The sequence below is a fragment of the Cupressus sempervirens genome, chromosome 1 (genome assembly GCF_028749045.1).
Source record: "Cupressus sempervirens isolate cs-2001-9-10 chromosome 1, ASM2874904v1, whole genome shotgun sequence".
NCBI lineage: Eukaryota > Viridiplantae > Streptophyta > Pinopsida > Cupressales > Cupressaceae > Cupressus > Cupressus sempervirens.
The window spans coordinates 875,887,344-875,911,340 of NC_143118.1; the positions used below are offsets into that span (position 1 = coordinate 875,887,344).

Below are 23,997 nucleotides of genomic sequence, written 5' to 3' on the forward strand. Positions count from 1 at the left end.
CGATAAAGGAATCTCACACAACCTTGCAAATTAGAGAATTAGAAATTTTTTGAGGGAAGAAATTATGAAAAACCCATCATAAATTTTAAAGGGAGAAATTATGAAAAGCCATTAAAATGTTTTGTAAGGGGAAAATTATGAAACCCATTAGAAATGTTTTTTCAAGGGGAAAAAAAATTATGAAAACCCATCAGAATTTTTTGAAGGGAATTTTTTTTTTTGAAAACCCATTAGAAAATTTATAAGGGAGAAAATATGAAAACCCATCAAAGAAATCTTCATGCAAAAAAATATGAGACTTTACATGCTAAAACTGTACATGCAAGAACATGCAACTCAATGTAACCTTTGAAAATTAGAGACTTTTGCCCGAGCCAAGAAATTGCAAAATCGAAACCCTCAACTAGGTTTGCGATTACAGCAACAATCTTCAAAGGCAAACCACAAATTTCATAAATACCTCAAATGATTTTTATTTCAAAAAAACTGAAAAACAAATATCTGGAAAAAAATCCAAATCAATATAGGTTTGAATCCACCAAATTTTATGAAATCCCATGGACCCGCTCTGATATCATGTTACGGTAAATCAATTGTTTTGTAGTTGTATTAAATAAATTAGATGAATGCTCCTTATAGAGATTCACAAAGATGATGTTTCTAAAGAAACATTCGTGAACTAAGGACAGAAATAGAAACTACCTAATAAGCTAAAGTCCAACTAAGATGACCACTAAAGAATGCTATAATATTCTAAGACTTCCTCTATATCTACTAATGTATCTTCTCCTTTGGGCTCCCTTTCTTCCATTTCTTCATCTTTTCCTTGCAATCTTCTTTTGTTCGTATGATCATAAACAAAATTTATACTTTTATCACTTTCAGCCAATCTTTCATCATTTTCCTGTGATGAACTATGGCTTTCTTGAACATATAAGCCCTTCTTATGGAAGTTCTCTACTTTCTCATGCCTCCTTCAAGTGCACCTTTTTTTGATATATTCTCTTCTTTCCTTTTTCCTTGCTGTAGTCTCTTCCTCTTTGCTGCTATCACTTAATTTGTGAACATTTGGCAGGAAATTGACGTACATTGCCACAATTGAAGCATATGAGTGTACTTACCCTTGTTCTTGATAGATCCTTTATGGAATTTCCTTACAAAATTTGCTTGTCCCTCATCATTTGATATGGGTCCTTCATTCTTCATCCTTCTTGACACTTTGAAGGTGGCTTCTCATTTTGATGTTGTGACTTCTGAGCCCTCATTTCATATACAGGGAGATGTGATGCAACTCATCAAAATTTAAAGTGTCAAGATCCTTCATTTCTTCAATGGCATAAATTTTTTGTTCAAAGCTCGTAAGAAAACATCTCAATACGTCACACACAATTACTTCATCCTCAATCTTTTCTCCAAGATCAAGGATGGTATTTATGATTTCATCTATGCAGAGGAAATAGGCAGCACCAATCTCTCATCCTTCGACTTCAAACTTTCAAACTATCTCATTTGGGTTTGGAGTTGGGCCTTTTTTAGTCTCCTTCATAAGTCATTTGAAGCTTACCCTACATCTCTTTTGCCAAAGTGCATGTTGAAAAAATGATTTCTGTAAATGTACAAACACTGTATGTAATTTTTGTGTTTCACAAATTAACTTCTCAATGCATATGTATATGACATTAAGAGGCATGTCTCTATAGACACATGTCTCTTTAACTCTCATTAGTTATCAATAACATTTGCTAATTACGATTAAGAATGTGATTTTATATATATATCTTCAATGAGTTTTATCCTACTAAAATTACACTAACAGATATGTATAAGTCATTTGAAACTTACCCTACATCTCTTTTGCCATTGTGCATGTTGAAAAAATATATCTTCAATGAGTTTTATCCTACTAAAACTACACTAACAGATATGTATAATTCATTTGAAGCTTACCCTACATCTCTTTTGCCATTGTGCATGTTGAAAAAATGATTTCTGTAAATGTAAATGTACAAACACTGTTTGTAATTTTTGTGTTTCACAAAATAACTTCTCAATGCATATGCATATGACATTAAGAGGCATGTCTCTATAGACACGTCTCTATAACTCTCATCAATTATCAATAACATTTGCTTAGTATGATTAAGAAGGTGATAATAAATTATATATATATATATATATATATATATATATATATATATATATATATATATATATATATATATTCAAAGAGTTTTATTTGACTAAAACTACACTAACATTAACACTTCCTCTTAATTAGGGAGGATAAACAGAAGAACATATATTACCTCAACATAATATTAGGAATGACAGGTATATCCACCATTTAGATATCATCTCATGATATTAAGAGTAATGGCCTCCTGAATGTCAAGTCACATGACATTCACCAAGTATTTTTTGCGTAGTGGCCTCTTGAACGTCAAGTTGCAAAATATTCACCAAGTATTCAAAGTAATGGCCTCCTGAACATCAAGTCATATGACATTCACCAAGTACTCATAGTAATGGCCTTCTAAACATCAAGTTGCATAACATTCACCAAGTACTCAAAATGTTCATAAGGTATGTGCACACGTATCCTCAATGATACTTACCATAAAAACATTCATGGTCTGTTTAAGGAACTTAATCCACCATGCAAGATAGTCATCTTTCGTGATCTGCTTAGACACCATACTATGTCCATCACAATAGAAGGCCATGTTCTATTTAAGGAACTTAATCCACCATGCAAGTTATCATCGATCATGATCTGCCTCAAACATCATAAAATGTCCACCACAATAGAAGGTAAGTTATTGAAAAATCATCACCTTCCAATAACTTTAATAAATACAAGTGATAATCATTTAGAAGTTGTTACTTACTCATGATGTATACATGGAGCAGGCCCAAATAATCATAAAATAACACTCATGATTTATATTCCTTTGAATAACGATAACAAATTTCCACAATCCAAGATATTATATTCCTGCTTTTGGGTAAGATTGTGTGTGAGTTTTTGCATCAATGTTTTGGATCATACTCAATGATCCATCATCAGGATGAGAGTGCTAAGAATGTGACCAAAGCACTCTCATCCTGATGATGGATCATTGATTATGATCTGAAACTTTGATGCAAAAACTCACACATAATCTTACCCAGAAGCAGGAATATAATTCCTTTGACTGTTACAATTTCTAGAGAATCCATCTTGTTGGCTTATGAATTAATAGTTTTTGAATAACCCAATTATAAGAACACATACACCTAGGGGCATCTAATTCCCATGTTCAATGCACTTATTTGGACACGAGGGCCAACTAAAAGGCTATACTCTCCTTTAGGCTCTACAAAACCTAGGTGGGTGGACCTTAGATTCTTTATATGGTACTAGTGTAAAAGCAAATAAATGAATTTATAAAACAGATAAAAACCCTTGAATCTTCTATGTTAATGGAAAAATTCATGTACATGAAATAGCTAATAATAGGACACATGAATCTGATAAAACAAGTGAGGGAAACTTTTTTTCAACTCTTAAACATAAATGGGAAAAGATATTCGATTAAAGATTTGAATCAACATAACCCAAGTATGCAACAACAAGAACATGCAATTTCCAAGCTGATCAGTCCCTTATCCACTGGGCATAAACTAAGTCAGAACACACAAATGGATACCAAACTATACTCATATATTCAGATATCTGATCTATTTATCTACCTTGCAAATAGATATCAATCTTCGAACGAAATTCATACTTATCAGATCCTCCTATGATCCCTGCAATTCTATCAATGCGTATCAAGCAAATTACTCAAGTCCTTGACCCAACATCAAGATACACAGTGGCATACAACTTTAAAAACAAAGTTGCAAGTGGACAATATGCACTTTGGGCATATATCAACAGAAAACTACAAACCCATAAAAATGAGACAAATTCATAATGAACCTTCAAATAAATCTTTATATTCATTTCCATAAAATCAATACATCATGGTATGCAAAAACTCAGAGGATACACAAAGGATGACTGTATAACTTAAATGCTTCAAAAGCACTACGATAGTGTTGTTCATAATAGAGAAAGCACTGAACAAATGTGGAATCACAGTTATGGAAGAAATCATCAAACTGGAACTAACGGAGTGGTCACACAGCAATGAAAGAATTTCCAAAATTGGAACCCCTATAATGAGAAAAGGGAATGAATAGATAGAGAAGAAGAAGGCTCCCAGATTAGATTCTGATATTGACATGTTTCCTGCTGAAACTCTTCTTTCTGTTGCTATTGAACTCATCTCCTTTCTCCTCTATTGACAATCAAAGTCATTAATGTTGTTTGCAGAATATCTGAAGGAAAATCTGATACGCATCTAGAAAGTGCAGATCTTTCAATCTGATCTTGCTTGTCTTCATCTGCCCTTGCCGTGAAAATCCAACTGCCTTTGCCAAGAAAAATCTTATCCTCTGCATTTGCCTTTAAATCAATCATTTCATCCTTGATTGTCACTAGTGCATCTGATCTAATCCTAACTGTATTCCGTTTGAAACAACAAATCTACATATGTACTGAGAATGCCCTGAAATCATAAATTTGCTTGTATCCTCTGCCATTGAAGACCTGTGCAAAATCTGACTGTAGAAATGAAGAATTTAACTTCTCCTGGTTCTGGTGGTATATAATACTGCATATTTCTGATAAAAATGGTGCTGCTGAAGTCGATTTGAAAAACCAAGCCCCGGGCCATGAACTGAGCAATAAAATGAAAAATTTAAATGACTATATAGTTGAAAATATACGATATCATCAAATTTGTCTCAAATTTTCAATTTTAGAATGTACGCTCAGTTTGGAAGATAATTGAATATGAATATTTTGTTTAGTTTCAATTTTTAACCTTTCCTCTACCATTTGTCAAATTCTCATTTGCCAGTTGACCTAGCTGGGCCCCACATTTCCTTATACAGCATTTGCACAACATTTGAATTTTTTGAATCTTATAAATCTTCCCTTCTGATCGTACGCTGATCGTATGATTTTAAGACTAATACTTTACCTTGGCAATCTTACGATTCCTGTGTTTGTTGTGACATTGTATTACCTATCTTCCTTAATCTCTGATCTTATGACAGTCTTGTAATATCATAGCTTCATATTCCTCTTCCTTCGAACGTACAAGAATATCGTAGCATCTCCACTCTAATATCTACCTCTTACGATCTCACGATCAGATCTCATGCTGATCGTGAGATCGTAAATCTCCTTGCTTTGCCTTACGACCTTATGAGATCCCCCCACAATCCGCCACGTGGCACTCCATGTTTGGGTGTGATTAATTAGTCAAACCTTATTTGACTTTGCCTCTAGCTAGCCCCACACAATGGGCCCCTCCACAGACGAGCAACTCTTGCCTTAAAAGGCAGGTCCCTCAAAGACAAGATAACATTGAAAAATGGGATATTAAAAAAGGTTAAAATTCACTCATCCGCTATATGTGGGATATCTCCATATTTGAAAACTAAGATGGAAAGCCAGGTGAAGGGTCAAAAGCCGTTGTGCATTGTAATTTGCCAAAGTGTGCCAATCCTCGAGCCATTTGCCGGTGAAGATGACCCTCTACCGATTTGGAGGAAATCCTTCCTTATTCTCTCATAGTCGATTTGTTCAAGATTCTTTAGGTGCAACAATGGCCAAGTTTGGTCTTGGAGGGGCACATTAATGGTGGCATTAGCTGGAGCAGTAGCCATGGTAGCAGAGAAAGGGGAGAAGGCCAAGGTATAGCCTCGGTGCATGCACCAAAGGTACTCCATGCACTCGGCCTGTACATTTTTTAATTTGTCCTCCTATGTGGGGAAGAGAATCCAACTCCAAAGACATCCAAAATCCTTGCGATCACTTCCCTGTGCATTGAACAACAATGGCAGCTAGAAAATGGACAAAGCAAACTGCTTCTTGCATCTGCCGTGGACAACAACTAAATTGGGGAAGGGTGTGGACAGAATGGAGTTTCATTTTGGTAGCATCATCTCCCAATGATTTTTTCTTGCATGGAGCTTTGCTCCTTCATGCCGTGGAACTCACGAGCTGGCTGTTTGGAAGGTCCTAGTTTTTAAAAAGATATACGAGATATATCAATTGAACCGCTCACTCAACACATCAAATTTTAAAAGATTTGCAATTTAACCGCTCAACTAGAGATTGCCTTGGTTTCCACCATTTCTTCCCTCCAACCTTTGCTGCAATCATGAAAATAGAGTAATAGCCCTTTTTCGAGCGGGAATGGAGAAGGTAATGCTAAGAAAGCTCTTCATTTACTCTTGCTAGTAATTTGGGCATCATTATATGATCCAAAATATTATGAAATGCTGAAGCCAATAGTAACTCATCCCATTACGCTACCTGGCTTACACACAAAGGATAGCTACAAGCTTTCATTCTATTCAACATATCGTTAGGATTCTGTCTATTGCCATCTGCCTCCAAAACCTGTTCACTTTCAACAAAGTTTGCAACATTTCCGTCTAAATTAGGTCCCCTCTGATTAATTAAATCAATAGCTAAAACAAACCCATATCTTTTCTTCAAATTAGAAAAGTGATTCTCCACTACTGAAAGGTATCATCCATTTCCCCTCCAAAGTCCGAATGGCCAGGAGTACAAATAATATTGGTCTAATTTGTATCCTTGTACATCTCTTCTTACATTCATCTACTCAAGAGGCTCAAAGTATTTATAAACTGTAAGCTGCATTGCCTTGAGATGAAACTCATTTTGAAAATACCTACTTCCATATTGACAATAGCATATTAATAATCAATATCTCTTTGGACTTCTTTGTACCTCATTCCACACACTCGTTGGATCCTAACTAATGATAATATGTGTAAAATGAATGCAAACTTGGTGATCATGGTCGTTTTAACCTTTTGAGACATTTTGTCCTTCATAGCATGTTGATATGATAGAATCAGTCAGGCCCTAAAGTGGGTTCGACTAACTTTTTTTTTTGAATTGAAATGCCTAATTCCTAGAATTGATCCACTAAGATTTTGGCACTGACTCGATTCAAATTTGAGCACTGAATAAAACTTTAAAACTCATTTACCTTGTTTTCACAAACTATGATTTTCATGCCAAGGGGTCCTCTGACTGGCCTTAAAAACTGACCAAAACACTTGATTGAGCTCTAAAAACTGACATGCTGATTCTTTGTTCTGCTTTCTTGCACCCTGTTAGATTTTGTCTCATGACGACTTCGGGGTCACAAGATACTGATCGTCAAAGTTGCTTTCTAAAAAATTGCCTGCAAACATGCTAGAAAACCATAAAATGCGTTCGGTTTCAGCTTCGCAAAAGTGTCAAATGGATACTTGGGGGCTTGAAAACTAGGGCATTAGTTTGCTGTCATGAGGAGAATATAAATCTGTGATTTGGGCTCATGACGAATAACAAGGTGCATTTGGCAAGCATGCGAAGTTAGGTACTCAGAATTTCAGAACTAGAAACATCAGCAAAACTGTGGTTTTTGCAGATCTAATGGATCTGGGAAAGTGTGCAGAAGGATTAATCAAGACTCAAAAATTGACACACTCGATGTATTTTTAGAGTAGAACACAGTGGTACAAACCATTTGATCTTACCTATCACAAATTCAGAGTTATGACATTCCGAAATGGGGTACTGATCAATCTGCAATTCTTGACACTAGTAAAAGTTATAAATTGTATTTAGAATCATGTTTGAAAACTAATCAAACAGATTCATCATAGGCTCAAATTTGAAACATAGTAGGTCTCTGACTCCTAGAATGCAATGCAAAAAGAATTTTCTTAGTAGGGTCAACTAGGTCAAAGTTATAATCAGTCAAATAGGGCCTCCTGGAATTCAGGACAATTTACATCAGCATGACAATAGTAAACAACTAACTTTGAGGGATTAAAAACTTAATCAAAATATATCAAAACGACTTGAAGATTGAAACATAGGTTCATTGATATGCGTACTAGACACTTCCAAAGTGGCAAGTCATGAAACATAACTAGGTATAAGATATTCAAATGCAAACTAGGCTTCCTATTGCTGTTTGACACTCGAGAAAAAATGCAGATCTGAGCATTGCTCAAAACGGAACTTCACAAAATGACTCGGAATGACAATTTATCATTATAGGACGAATGGATATGTGGTGACCTTGCTCAAATTTGATCCCAAAATGCTGATAAAGGTTCAAGAAGACACTTTGCATACAAGGGTCATATGACTGATAAAATTTCAGTTTGCTTTATGGCTCTTTCCTTCACTTAGCATCAATAAGAACGCTTACAAGAAGACTCTGAGTTGACTAAACAATGACCTAACATGAATGTGCAACTTATTTTGACAATATTCAATGCATATATGTGACTGAAACTACTTGCAATATGCAGCTACAGCAACTAGTAATTATGACAAACACTTTGGATGCAACCTACGATGACATTAATGCACTTATAGCCAAGTGGCATTAATACAAACACTTGATATGCATAATTATAACATTTTTTATATCAACAAAAGAAACCTACAGCCAATTGACATTTTGTCAAACAATTGGCATGCAAACTAATAAGCTGATCATGAATGATAAATACATATTCAATTACACTATATCAGACCAGCAAATTATGTCTCATTTATTGCACATAAAATGCTAACTACAATGCTAGTATGAAATGGCTAAAACTTTTGGCTTACATCTGCAAGAATAATGCTTAATTCTGTTACAACTTTCACCTACAGCCTAACCTCCTAATATGCATTTAAATGATAAGAACAATGCATGTAATATCCAAAGGAACCTGATTGTAGATGGCTGTAATAAATTTTTCCAATGCTGCCTTTCTGCTTTGCTTTTTCATCTGCTTTTTTCGGATATGCTTTTTCAAACTATTTTCTCGGATTTGCTTTTTCGGATCTGCTTTCAAAAACTCAAACCCTCAGGTAGTTTGAGTATACAAATTAAGCTCAACTTGAAATGGCTGAATACCACTTCCAAAGTGCAACCCTTCAGAAAATCTTTCACTTCCTTAGTTATGTGATCTACTGGAAGGTATCGTTCCCAAAGACCAATAGACTATCTGAAACCCTTGGCTTTACAATAGACCATGTGATTGTATTCACAATATGATGTCAAGAGAAATGATAAAAACTGGAGGATGAGAATGAAGCCCAGGATGCCTATTTATTCTTTTTCTCCACTTTCTTCAGAAACTTCTAGAACATTATTTTTATTTTATTTATTAAGTGACTTTATAAAATATTTTTTCAAGTCAATTTATTAAATTAATTAAATATAAAGTTACCTTTTTAATATTTATTTTATTTGATAACTTTATAGATAATTAACTTAATACCACTTATTTATTTAATTAAAATAATTAATTGCCAATAGTGGCATGTCGTGATGGTTAAGTTGTTGAGTTGTTATCCTAGCCATTAAGGTTCAAATCTAATGGGGATGAGGTCCCCCGTTTGTGCCCTCACTGGTTCATAGCTCCAAGTCAAAGTGTTTACCCTTTTTAAAAAACAAAAAAAAAAAAAAAAAAATTAATCATCCTCATAAAATATTCATTATTTTGGAGAATTTTTTTGGACTGCTTTTTCATATCTGCTTTCAAAAACTCAAACCCTTAGGTAGTCTGAGTATACAAATTAAGCTCAACTTGAAATGGTTGAATACCACTTCCAAAGTGCAACCCTTCAGAAGATCTTTCACTTCCTCAGTTATGTGATCTATTGGGAGGTATCATTCCCAAAGACCAATAGACTATTTGAAACCCTTGGCTTCACAATAGACCATGTGATTGTATTTACAATCTGATGTCAAGAGAAATGATAAAAACTGGATGATGAGAATGAAGCCCAGGATGCCTATTTATTCTTTTTCTCCACTTTCTCCAAAAACTTCTAGAACATTATTTTTATTTTATTTATTAAGTGACTTTATAAGATATTTTTCAAGTCACTTTATTAAATTAATTAAATATAAAGTTACCTTTTTAATATTTATTTTATTTGATAACTTAATAGATAATTAACTTAATACCACTTATTTATTTAATTAAAATAATTAATTAGTCATCCTCATAAAATATTCATTATTTTGGACAACTTAATTAATTAAATTAATTAAATCAAATTACCACCAAAACGGGGACATTACAGGATATGCTGAATGCAAGGTGTTAGAAACATAAAACATCTCTTAGGCTTGAAAACGATAGTCGGGTACACAAGCAAGAAAATGCGTTTGTAAAGCTCAAAATGACTCAAAATTTTCAAATAGTACTCAAAATGGGAATGCAATTTTGAGTCTCATAACATCTCAACATGGTCTAGTCCCTCTGAATCAATACAACAAAGATCATCAAAAGCTGACTAAACCATATTCTCTATTGCTCCCTCTCTTTCAAGGTTTCCTCTGATGAAGTGTCAAGACTCCCTCTTAATATCAATCTCCCTTTTCCTATACTTTACCTTAGTTATGTGTATGTGCTTACACTTTATTATTACCGTAGGACCCTTCTGCTGACGTCACAATATAAACACACAGCAGGGATGTACTCCATGTACCCTATGATACTTATGTGCCTTGTCTCGGGGGCCATCTCAATTTACGTTGAATACAAATGGATCACCTACCAAGTTAGTCAAAGTATGAAAGGAATGAGTTACAGCATCTAATCATAAGTTAATCACATTAATGCATACAAAACAATTGCAAAATTGATTTGAAAGGCCTGCAGATTTCCTGGAGCTCTCTGTATGAGTTCATATCTCTTTGTAGATTCTAATTGAGAAACTTTTTTATCACACCAGACATCAGTAAAAATAAACATCTGGATCACTGTTTTCAGTCATTTCATCTCAGATGATAGATAATTGAAGCATTGAACAAGACGAAAGCTGGCTCGCTGGGCCTTTCACTTGCATTTTATTATGGCGTTCTCGTGTTTCAACACTTCCATTTGTGCACAGAAAGAGATTGTAGAACCTGGCAAAACACCTGCCAATCAAGATTGCAGAACCTGGCAAAACACCTGCCAATCACATGTATTAAAAGTCTCTTAAAGCTTTTTTTTTTTTTGCCAAAGTTCATTTTGTGCAAGTTCTGTGGTCATTTATGGTGTTTCTTGAGGTGGGCTGCAAAATAGTTTTTATGCCTTGTTGATGCATTCATATTTTCTATATATACTCTGCAGAGCATTAACAGATGCTTACACCATTTTCATAAATCTCATTTTGGCACAAGTGAAAAGAGTGCTGGCAAAGGTGTAAAAGGAAGCTTAGACCTGTGAACACATATACATGTAGGCTTGGAAACTTATACAGATAATTATGTTGCTGCTTAGGGAACAGGTCCATAACTGGAGATGTTGTAGTCCATTCGCATAATAGATTTCATTGGTTATGGTCTCTTCAGAATTTAATTTCCAATGTCTCCAAATTTCACAAGCCCGTGGGAAAGATCACTGCTTTGATACCATGTGGAAAAAATGATTTCTGTAAATGTACAAACACTGTTTGTAATTTCTGTGTTTCCCAAATTAACTTCTCAATGCATATGTATATGATATTAAGAGGCATATCTCTATAGAGACATGTCTCTTTAACTCTCATTAGTTATCAATAACGTTTGCTTATTATGATTAAGATTGTGATAATAATTTATCTATATATCTTCAATGACTTTTATCCAACTAAATATACACTAACATTTACAGTGCAATGCTCGAATGTGACAAAATTCTGGTTCTGTTAGACTGCTTAGCATTGCATTCATAGCTTTAGCTTTGTTTTCACTTGTCGTCTGTGTTAGAATTCATCCATTGGGGTAGTAGGCAATGCAATATGGCCACATATATGTTACTGATTTTCATCATGTATAATTCAAAGTTTAAGTTTAATACATATCATAGACCAAAAAACAAGTACAAGCTCTGAATACATATTAATTAGAAGAATTGGCATCAACAAAAATGTTATAAACTTAGTGAATTGGAGTTTTACTATAATTTTAACTTGAGTAGTAGAAGAACTAACAATCTACTTTGAGTTCACTTCATTTACACATTTATTATCCATTTCAATGTACCTTTTTTATAATAATAATCTGTTAACAACCTAGTAAGTTTTTGGGTTATGATTGTTTTCTTGTTTCATTTTTCATTTTGAGAATCAGCGCTTTTTTTCCAAAGCACAAGTAATTGACTACCAGAAAAGCTATGATATTAGAAAGTGCGATGATTTTCTCTGGCTGAGTAAAGATGAACTGCTGGAATATTTTGATACGGAAGAACAAGAATATTTAAAGAAAATGCTGATCCATTAAATTCATATTGAAGGTAAGAATTACTCATGCTTTCCAAAAATGTTTTTTCTTTTTTCTATGTATAAGGCTCTCAGGCATCTCTATTTTTATGTGCTACATATTTATATGCATGTCATATCACTAGGTGGAAGATAACTATCATCCTGTGGGCTGCATGGCACATCAAAAGAATAATACCTTTTCAAAGGTGTTTTGCCTGAATAATAGCAACATCACATAATGCTGGGTTGTGTTGGAATGTGCAGGCGTCACATTTGATGATATTAATGCTTCCTTAGCATTAGGTTATTCAAAATTGCTAGCAAGTTATCATTTTATAGGTTCTGACATTTTAAACTGACTCAATTTTGTTTTTATTTGTGTGTTCTTTGCTTTGTTGTAGGTTCACTCGATAAAATATATCTCGAGTGAACTAAATCCAACTCTGAGGGAGAACGATTTCTGGCTTAATTGTATGGCAAACCCATTTTGAGAATATGCCTTAATTTGAAGTGGCGTTTTGGTGTATTTTTGCTGTTGTTGGGATGCTGAAATAGCGAGTGTAAAGAGAGAGTATTACACCAGTTTTGATTTCTTTTAGCCTTTTCGTCTAATCATACAGAGACAAGAGGCCCTAGTATAAACTATCTGCATGATTTCTTTCTGAGGAAAGGGCAAACTCCTCCCTCCTGGATTTAATGACTAGGTGAAACATGCATCTTTACTTGGGAAACAGAATGCTAAATTTAAAAGGGTTCATAAAATTGTACGAGTGAAATAATTTTTTTTGTGTGTTCCAAATATGAATCAAAATCCAAAACAGGGTTCAAAAGTAGTTTTTATTTTTTTAACTTAAATGTCAAGAGTTCGTTGCAGTATTAAATTGGAGAAAGAAAGGCTTCAAGGATTTGCATCTGAAGTTCTTTTAAAAAAATGATATGTTTTGAATTCTTTGGGTATGAGAAGGTTGACTGTTTAACTTTTTGTGGGACGTATTTTTGACCCATTGAAAAATTGTTCAATTATACAATTTCAGTCTTTTTGTTTAGACTCAGAAATGCTATTTATAGTCACAATGTCATAAATAATGTCTTCAATTCAAAACTGTTATCGTTTTTAGAGATTAATTTGGAATCAGCATTTTAGAAGTCTTTTATTTTTATTTATTTCAATTACTAGAGCTCAAGGCTTATTGAGTTATATTCAAAGACTTGTATAAACATCATTGTTTAAGGTCATCTAAATAATTAAATTTTTTTAAAGTTACACCTGATGGAACCCTAATTTTTTGAGTTACCATTTAAAAAAATGATGGAATATAATTGTGGTTTGCATTTTATAGGTCATATGCATATGGAACTGAAAATAAAAGAAAGCAATGCACAAATAATTGGGTTGAAAATCAATATTTCCATTCACAATCATATCAGAATTGAGCATGAATGTTACATCCTTTATTACTACTGGACAAATCAGAACACAAGGAAATTAAAGGGTTCCTTGGCCTCATACATATGCACTATCAATTCTTGGAGACTCGAAGACTTCTCAAAACCTTCCTAAGTCACAAATTGACATACAAATAATTTTTGAACAATGCTGTGGTTGCAGATTATAATCTGGAGCCTTAGAAAGTGAAATGAATAGAAATAGGAATGTTTAGCTTTTTCTTATCCTAAGCTGAGATAAAAGTACACATTCAACTCTCTACACAACTATGGAAAAACATCGAAAGTCTAAAGATTTGGAACCCAAGGATATATTGATCCCTTTAGAAAGATTTAATCATAGCAAACACATCATATGTCAAGTGAGCAGAATTCTTTTGCAGAATCATTCATCCAATTCCTGATGAAAAAACAAAATGAACAGCTAGAGATATTTGATGGCATAGTTTGAAGAAATGATACAAGATATAGAAACAAACATGAAAGATATTTTCAAATTAGAAACTTCATGCAGAGATATTTGTTGTAGAAGACCACAAGACTTCCAATAAAGTGGAAAATCAAATAAATGTCCATCATTTGAAGCCATGAAGGATGTAACAACCGGTTTTTCCTGGGTCTTAACTAACAAGTAATATATCAAAAAAATACAATTATTACTTCATTTTCATAGGAAGATAATTATATCAGTTACGTTCATGTGAATGAGATTAATAGTTACAATCAATTAAACAAAATTTCATAACTAACGATTGAAAACATCATCAATGAATTTACTACGGAAATTAAAATTTGCATACCATGAAATTCGAAATTGAAATCAATATAGGGATGCTTCTACAAACACCCAGGTTAGTCCACAAATACCACTTAGGATCAAATGATGATTACCATCCAATACCACTATATCAAAATCAAATGACGATTACCATCAAATACCACTATATCAATATCAAAATATGATTATCATCAAATACCACTATATCAATTAGGGCATCACATACCGTTGTATCAATTAGAGCATCTATTATTATTGCATCATTTAGGGTATCGGATACCACTGTATCATTTGGGGCATCAGATACCACTATATCATTTAGGGCATCAAATACTATTGGATCTTTTTTTTTTCTTATATTGCTAATTGTGGCAATAACATAAGATTAAAAGATATGCTATAATCAATATTCTTATAAATGAAAGACTGAAACAACAATCCATCAGATAAACTTATTTCTTACAAATAAATATATTTCATATTCAGATAGAAGATCAACTGAAACACAATTACATGGACGAGAAAGATTGCTTTCATTAAAGGAAATAATTGAATTCACTGATATAAATTAATCCATCATATTTTTTTACTTGAATAGACATCATAAAAGTAGATTACTTGTTACCAATAAATGTTTGAATGCTCAACTTATCTTTATTTGATGCACGTCTTGACATTTTGTGGAGAGGGAAAACATTGTCAAGCGCTTAACCACCCAACCACAGACTTTAAATTTATCCCCACACTTTTTTTAACTAGAAAGGCTCTCCCTACTTGAAATAGATATGGAACACCTTTTTAGCCACCGAGTATTCTTGGTACTTAATCACATCACTTGACTTGACAATAGAGGAACAATAAGTATGAACATGCATGAACTATTAAATGATTTTCCTTTTTCAAATAATTTAGAATTGTTGTCATGTTTGATTTTAATTTCTTGTTAATGTATTAATGTAGATTTCTATCTCACCTCTTCCTTGGCTATACAACTGGATGAGTCTCAAGTGTTTGAATTTTAAAGCAACCAGTCTTTTCTGTCAATCCTCAACTTATTTAAAAATATTATATGTTTTCAGCATATCACAATTCTGTGATTTGAGAAATATAACTTTAAGACTTGCAGAATAAATACCATTTGATTATGACATTCAACGACATAATAAATATATGATATCATGTCATGGATACTTGGTTTTGACTCATCATAAACAGTTGTGTCCTAAAGAGGAACTATCCAATGATGTTTAATCAAAGATGATTTATGACATTCTGGAACTATATTTTCTTACTGTAATTTTCAAAATGTAGTAGTATTTGAAAATAAAACATATTATAATCATTGGGATATGGAGGCAACCACATAACTTGGTAAAATTCAAAAAGTAATTGAGTCTTGTTTGTAGGCTATCAATTAGCCCCCTTTCATGGAAGAAATTTGGATGCATTCTTAGTGCGATTACTAATCCTGTGCTTCAGTAAGGAAAATATATAATGAAATGAAAGTTATTGTGGCAAAATTGTTATGCAAGGAAAGAATGAAGAAAAAGATCTCAGAGGAATCCACCATTAGAAATAATGCATAGGTATACATCGTCTTGGTCTCTCATGACTTCCACAATTTAAAGAGGCATTTGATAAACCTTATGGCTTCCAAGAAGTCATAACTTATAAATAAAAGACTTGGCTTCTTGAATGCCAATATAATATGCCAAATGTGCATTTCGGTTTCTAGCAAGAAATTGAATAAATATGGAAAAGAAATTGAAGGTTATAAATTAAAAGAATAATTATAAACATATTTATTTACTTGCACATAAATATATCTTATTAAGATGGAACATGATAATTGTTTATCCAAGTTTGTACCTTTTAAATATGTATATCTAAATACATGTTTCATCTAGAAGATTATTTTATCTTCTTGCGCATGCATTTAAATGTGCGTATTAAATAGATAAAATCTTGTATAAAAATAATACTATGATATAACCTTTAATTTATATCTGTGTATGTATATAAATATGTATTATAATGATGTGGTGTAAAAGTCAACCAGAAGCCATTTAAGGTACGCATTAATTAAGTTAATATTTTAAATATTTATTTAGTAGCTTATGTGTGTCTAATGTGTGTATCCTGTTATGCAGTCGCTAGGTCCTTGACCATTGTGATTCACGATTCATACTCATTTGTCCAGTGATGGTGATGCTCCTATGCCCAATTCTTTTCTAACAATGCTTCCACCTCTTTGATGTGCCCTTACAAGGAAATTCTTCATAGTTAAATCATATTATCATAACAAATTATTAATCATAAATAATCATAATGACTAATCGCCTTTTCAATTCCATGAATTCCGGATAAATAATCAACTAGCATGTTATCTTCATATGAAATTATAATGACTAACCATCTTGCCATTTCGTAGGATTATAACAAATTTAACTGTCAATTGACTTTATTTGAACCTCAATGTTATATGAACATTTTAAATTGGGTTGAAAATTGGGATGTAACAAAGGAAGTGGTAGTGTGCCAAAAAAAGAATGTCTCATGAATTTGAGAGATCTTAAAATAGTGACGTATATAGAGTATTCACTAGAATCGATTTCACGAAATTAAGGGACTTCGTAGTGGTGTTTGCATAGAAATTTAAAGATACATATTTATTACTGCAACTATTGCTCTTGTCAAACCCACAACATAGGAACTCATCATTGCATGGACTTTCAAATCTTCTTGAACAAAGAAGAGTATACAAGTGGAAGCAAACATGTTTGGAATGAAACACGATGAAGAATCCATATGCCCTCATGAGTATATTTAAAAGCCACAACAATAAAATCATGATTATAACACCAAAGATGGACTCCAGGGTATGCATGATTGAATTTGTTATTTAAAAAAGAGTATTGGGAACTCACATACTTCAGGGTTATCAAAGGATATCATATTTGAAAATAAAAACCATAACCAATTATATTCATTAAGTATCCGCTAAATCATGACTTGGTAATGAAGGAAGCCAATTATATTTGTGGTTAATTATTTCAAGCATGAGTGGGCCTGTCTCGGGTCCATAAAAACTCTATGTGGTGACCTTTGGTGGTTGGTAGCTTGTAGGCTTCGGGCCTCGTTGGGTTGCCTTATAGGTCTGAACCCTCCATAAAAAAAGGGGGTGTCAAACATAGAGACATTTCTTTAAACAAGAGATACAACTTTTTAATTGAGAAGAACATATATAAATTGAGAATTTGTTAAAAAAAAAGATATATTCGAAAAACATATTCTCAAGGAGCATTTTATATCTACTTGTATGGAGGAATAAGGGCTATAATATGACTTTTTAATATAAATTCAATTATTTTATTTTAATAATAAAATAAAAGGCTTGTATATTTTTGAAGGCATGGGGATTTAAATTGTAGATGAATTATAATTATTATTTTAAAATTTTGTAAGCAATTTTAATGTCGGATAAGTGGACATGGTTATTTAGCATTTTAAATTGGATCATCACAAATATTGTGAAATATATAGTTGTTTCTTTTATAAAAATAATACTATGATGTAACCTTTAATTTATATCTATGTATGTACATAAATATGTATTATAATGTTGTGGTGGAAAAGTCAACCAGAAGCCATTTAAGGTACGCATTAGGGTAAGTGCACAAAGTTGTGGTGCCAAAAGGGGGGTATAAGTGGACACTTTTTTCCTAAAATCTGCAAATTTTGAACTTCAACAAGAATTTGAAGATAGTTACGCTCAAAATTTTCAGATATGACAAAAAAAAAAAATCGTAGTCCTTTAAATCTAGTTTCTAAACAACTAATTTTTTTTCAAAATGGTTTAGTTTTAGGTCCTCAAAAAAGGGGGCCACAAAAAGTGGTACTATTTATTCCAAAAAAACATAACACAGTACAAAGTGTGGCCCCACTAAAATTTTAACTTTTTTCTTGAAATTTTTTAATCGCTCTGGTCAAAAGTTACTTAACACTATTTAGTTTATCCCAAATTTTTCGGGTAATTTTATAATGTGTATTTTTTTTAAATGAATTTTTTAACTAGACACATCCCAAAAATGTAAAATATCTGTGTGCTCCCCCTAGAAATAATTGAAAACTAATCTAAAATCAAAACTTTTTTTTTTCAAAGTGTGTAGAATAGAGTCTAGTTTCTAAAAAATTAAGTTGTTACAAAATTCGATGAACGAGCTAAAATCTATAGCCCAATTAGTACGTGGTGGTTTTTGACAAAAAATGAACATACATTCAAAAGAAATTATAGATGAAAGGCTTGAAATAGTTCAAATTAAAAATAATTTATATGGTTAGATAGCTAACACAGAGACCTATAATGCTATGTAAGCTGATCTTATCGATACCCAACCACGAGAAATCTTGAAGGGGAGCACAGAAGAAAAAATAATCATTTTTTGTATGTTTGTTGGAAAACACCTCTTAGGCCCGTTCATCAAATCCAAACCTTTGGGTTGGATCTCCAAGGCAAAACCAAGCCTTAGGCTTGGGTTTGATTAAGGTTTAAATAGTGCGTGTGCCCTATAGCGTGCATGTGCTATTTAAACCTCACTTCTAAATAGCGCATGCATGCTATAGAGCGCATGCACTATAGTGCACACACATTATTAAAATGTAAGTTGCAAAAGAGAACTAGGGTGGGGGGGGGGGGGGGGGGGAGGATAGGGGAATGGTTGTGTGTGCATGAAAGAGATAGAGAGAAAGTAGGGGATAGGAGAGGGGAGAGAGTACAGGATGGGAGAGAGAAAGTGAGAAAGAGTAGGGGTGGCAGAGAAAGAGAGAGAGAGAGAGAGAGAGAGAGAGAGAGAGAGTAGGGGTGGCAAAGAGAGGAAGTGTGAGAGAGAGTAGGGGTGGAAAAGAGAGAGTGCGGGATGGGGGAAAGATATTTAAAGTAGGGGATGGGAGAGAGAGGAAGTGTGAGAGAGAGTACATGTTGGGAGAGAGAGATTAAGAGTAGGGGATGGGGGAGAGAGAGAGTAGGCAATGGGAGACGAAGTGGGAGAGGAAGAACTTGAGAGAGAGGAGGATGGGAGTGCATGTGTGTGAAAGAGAGAGAGTATGGAATGGGAGAGGGGGAAGACAAAGTAGCTCAAGAGAGAGTAGGGGATGGAAGAGAGAGTAGGCAACGGGAGAGGGAGCGGGAGAGGGGGAGACAGGGGGGAATAGAAATGTGTGTAAGAGAGAGAGAGAGAGAGAGAGGGAGAGAGTAGGGGATAGGAGAGAGTGTGAAAATTTAAGAGAGACTAGAGGGTAGCAGAGAGAGAGAGAGTGGAGAGGGAGAGAGTGAGAGTGAGAGTGAGAGAGAGAGTAGGTAGTGGGAGAGGGAGAGCAAGTGAGAGAAAAAGTAGGGGGTGGAAGAGGAGAGAGGGGGGATGGGTGTGTGTGTGTGAAAGAGAGAGAGTCAAGAATGAGAGAGAGGAGAGAGAGATAGAGAGAGTAGGAAATGGTAGAGGGATGGGAGAGAGAGAGAGAGAGAGAGAGAGAGAGAGAATGGGAGGGAGAGAGAGGTGGAATGGAAGCATTTAAGAGAGATAGAGTAGGGGATGGGAGAGAGTAGGCAGTGGGACAAGGACTGCGAGAGAGAGAGAGAGGGGGGGGGGAATGGGAATGTGTATTTATTTATAAGAGAGATAGAGTAAAGGATGGGAGAGAGTGTGAGAGTTTGAGAGAAAGTAGTAGGGGATGGGAGAGAGAGTGAGAGTAAGGGATGGGGGGGGGGGAGAGAGAGAGAGAGAGAGAGAGAGAGGATGAAAGAGAACTTGAGAGAGATAGACAATAGGCGGTAGGAGAGGGAGTGGGAGTGGGAGAGGGAGAGGGAGAGAAATAGGGGGGATGTGAGTGTGTGTGACAGATGTAGAGAGTAGGGGATGGGAGAGAAGAAGAAGAGTGGGGGGATAAGAGTGTGTGTATCTATGAAAGTGAGAGAGTAGGGGATGGGAGAGAGTGTGAAAGTGTGAAAGTAGGGGGTGACAGAGAGAGAGTATGACGATGGGGGAGAGAAAGTAGGCGGTGGGAGAGGAAAAGAGAGAGGGGGGATGGGAGTGTGTGTGTAAGAGAGACAAAGCAGGGGATGGGAGAGAGTGTGAGAGTAGGGGGTGGCAGAGAGAGAGAGTACGACGATGGGGGAGAGAAAGTAGGCAGTGGGAGAGGGAAAGAGAGAGGGGGGGATAGGGGTGTATATGTAAGAGAGATAGAGTAGGGGATGGGAGAGATTGAGAGTGTGAGAGAGTAGGGGATGGGAGAGGAGAGAGAGAGTAGGGGATGGGGGAGAGTGAGAGAGAGTAGGGGATGGGAGACGAGAGAGAGAGCAGGGGATGGGGGAGAGAAAGTAGGCGATGCAAGAGAGAGTGGGAGAGGCAGAGAGAGCTTGTACAAGATGGTGGGGAGAGAGAGTAGAGAGGGAGAGAGAGAACTTGAGAGAGAGAGAGAGATAGTAGGTAGTAGTAGTGTGAGTGTGAGAGAGAGTAGGGGGTGGTAGAGAGAGTACGACGATGGGGGAGAGAAAGTAGGCGGTGGGAGAGGGAGAGAGAGGGGGAATGGGAATGTGTGTAAGAGAGACAAAGTAGGGGATGGGAGAGAAGAGAGAGAGAGTAGGGGATGGGGGAGAGAAATTAGGTGGTAGGAGAGGGAGAGGGAGAGAGATAGGGGAGATAAGAGTGTGTGTGAGAGATCTAAAGAGCCAGGGATGGGAGAGGAGAGGGGGTGAGAGAGGTAGAGAGAGTAGGTGGTGGGAGAGGGAGAGTGAGAGAGAGTAAAGGATGGGAGAGAGTAGGAAGAGAGAGAGGGAGGGGATGGGAGAGAGAGTAGGGAGGATGGGGAGTGATGTGTTTTGAGATAGTGCGTACGCACTATAGTGCGTATGCGCTTTATAGTGCGTACGAGCTATAGTGCGTACGCACTATCTCAAATCATCAAAAAATGGTCAAAAAACAACCTTGGGGCCCATTTCATCCATTTTAAACTTTTGGTCTATTATGCTCTCTGTTATTCCGACAAAAAACATGGGTTTCAACATCTAGCAAACACTATTTCAACACTTTTGGAAGCTAGCAAACACCAAATTCAATCATTAGATACGTGATTTGAAGAATTTTTGAATATTCCTTTAATAGAAAAGGTTAGTGCAATCCATTTTAAATATTGTTTGTCGATATATAGATACAAATTTGATTATAATTTGATATGTTATGTAATATATAGTGAATTCATTGAAAATTGTATGTTTGAATGAAATGTTATTTCGAAATGGTTAGAAATTTGATAAGTCGTTTGATATATATTGTGTATTTGTTCAAATAATTATAATTTTTATATGTAATTGAATAATTTGTAATTTACACATTTTAAGTAATTCGGATGTTTGAATAATTTGACATGTAGAAATCATCATCATGCCAAGGAAGAAATCAAAGATTCAAACAAATGCAGATAGGGAGAGAGATTTGACAATTAAAAGAGATAAAATGAAATTACTACGTGAACAAAGAAAATAGCAAAGCAATGATGAAGAATTAACTTTCGAAGAGGATCAAGAACACCAGTACAAAGAAACAAGGAGGAAGAATTAGAAAGACAAAGAGAAGAATGAGATTGTTACGCTCAAGAAGACAATTGAATTGTGAAGCTACACCATCCTCCAATGTTGGACTCATATCGTCCGCTACACCATCTTCGAATGTTGGAGTCATATCATCCGCTACACCATCTTCCAATGTTGAAGTCATATTATCCTCTCATGTTGAAGAGACACTGATTTATAGATCCGAAGATATACACACTCCATCATGTCATGTTGAAAGCACAACATCAACACATCAAGTAGGTGATATTCCATCTTTTACATCTTATTGCCAAGGCACATCATCTTTGGTTCAAGGTACAAAATACACTCAACCTTATATTGATGTTCAAAATGTTGAGAGAATTGAAGAGATTAGAACACCTTCTAGAATTCATTTTAGAAAACCAAAATATTCGATTGATATTGATACTAACATTTTGAAATCAATGCCTGACAAGATTAGCAAGTGTACTTGTCAAAGAAAAGTTAATCATATGTGGAGATTTTTTTTTGAAGAATTAAATATTACAGGTCAATGCCAATTATTTGTTGAAATGATGAGGAATTTGAAATTTAGGCCTATCACGATGATTCTTGGGCTAAGAACGATGGATGATTCAAATGAAAGAAATATTGTAAATAATCTAATGAGTGCTTATGACAAAGTGGGTTCCAAATCACGCACCAAAGATAGTAATATCACAAGACGAGTACTCACATCGACAATAGTAAGTAGCCAAATGAAGAAAGCTCGATTCATGAGAAAGACAAGCAAAAAATTAAAAATTGGTAGAGGTACCTTAAGGAGAGCCATGCTAAGGCGTGAGAGATTAGAAGATCCAACAAAAAATGAGTTATGGACATTTAGCGATAGACTACAGCGAAAGGATAAAAAAATGAGTGAAGCCTTGAAATCATTGATCGAAGATTTTTGAAAAAATAACACACGTGTTTCTCCTAATCAAAGAGATGTTGTAAGAAGGAGGATTGGTAGCCGGAATCGCAAGCCACATGCGAAACATTTTTTGGACTCAACTCAGACACAATTTTTTGCAAAATTTATTGGTATGTATCCTCAAATTCGAATAAGTCAAAGATTTTTTGAGATGGGTAAACCTTTTTATGTGAAAATAAATCACATACGCACAACTTGTTGTTGTAGGATACATATTGAATTTTCTAACCATTTTGATGTTTTTAGGCACATATGCGTAGTTTTTCATTCTCAGTTTGTTTTGTAGGATTGTGACATAAAAGAGCCACCAAGATCTTCAAGGAAATTCATATCCAACATTTTATGTGAAATAGGGGACGACCAACAATTTTACAAGACATCATGCTTGGATGGTACGTGCTTATTTTGTGATTCTTTACAACTTTTATCAACTTGTCAACATATGGATAGTACACATGCAATTGGAAATGAAATAGTAGATTACGGAAAATTCAAGGCATTGACATATGCTCTAAAAGATGGGAAACATGGTAAAAGATGTGATCTATTTATTGAAAAGATTTCAGTGTATGAGTTCATGAAGATTTTTCGTGAAAAGATTATGTACGAGTATGCAAGGCATACCCATAGAGCTCGATGGTTGGATTTGCAATTCAAGTTGTGCAAGGATACGTTTCCATTGGATACCATTGTTTCGGTTGTAGATTTTGCAGAGAACTACACACTACAACCACAAAATGAGGTGCAAGAAAAGTATTATACATCTCAACAGGTTTCCATATTTTTTCACATAACATTCATGCATTCACCTACAAGTACAGAGGATGATAGGAAGATTTTGAGGG

The 23,997-nt window shown here is 34.7% G+C and overlaps 1 protein-coding gene across 3 annotated transcripts in view; it reads left to right on the plus strand.

Moving 5' to 3' along the window:
- Positions 1-13,413, plus strand: part of DECOY (decoy) — a 108,958-nt gene extending 95,545 nt beyond the window's left edge. Inside the window, exons 6-7 of one of the 3 annotated variants that reach the window (XM_089792364.1) lie at positions 12,237-12,399; positions 12,511-13,413. In XM_089792364.1, coding sequence (XP_089648490.1) covers positions 12,237-12,386 — 150 coding nt within the window. In that variant the 3' untranslated portion in view covers positions 12,387-12,399; positions 12,511-13,413. Of the gene's footprint in view, positions 1-11,256; positions 11,368-12,236; positions 12,400-12,510 lie in introns of those variants that run through there. The other 2 variants (XM_089792353.1, XM_089792371.1) reach the window with 2 other exon arrangements.
- Positions 13,414-23,997: the final 10,584 nt, after the last annotated feature.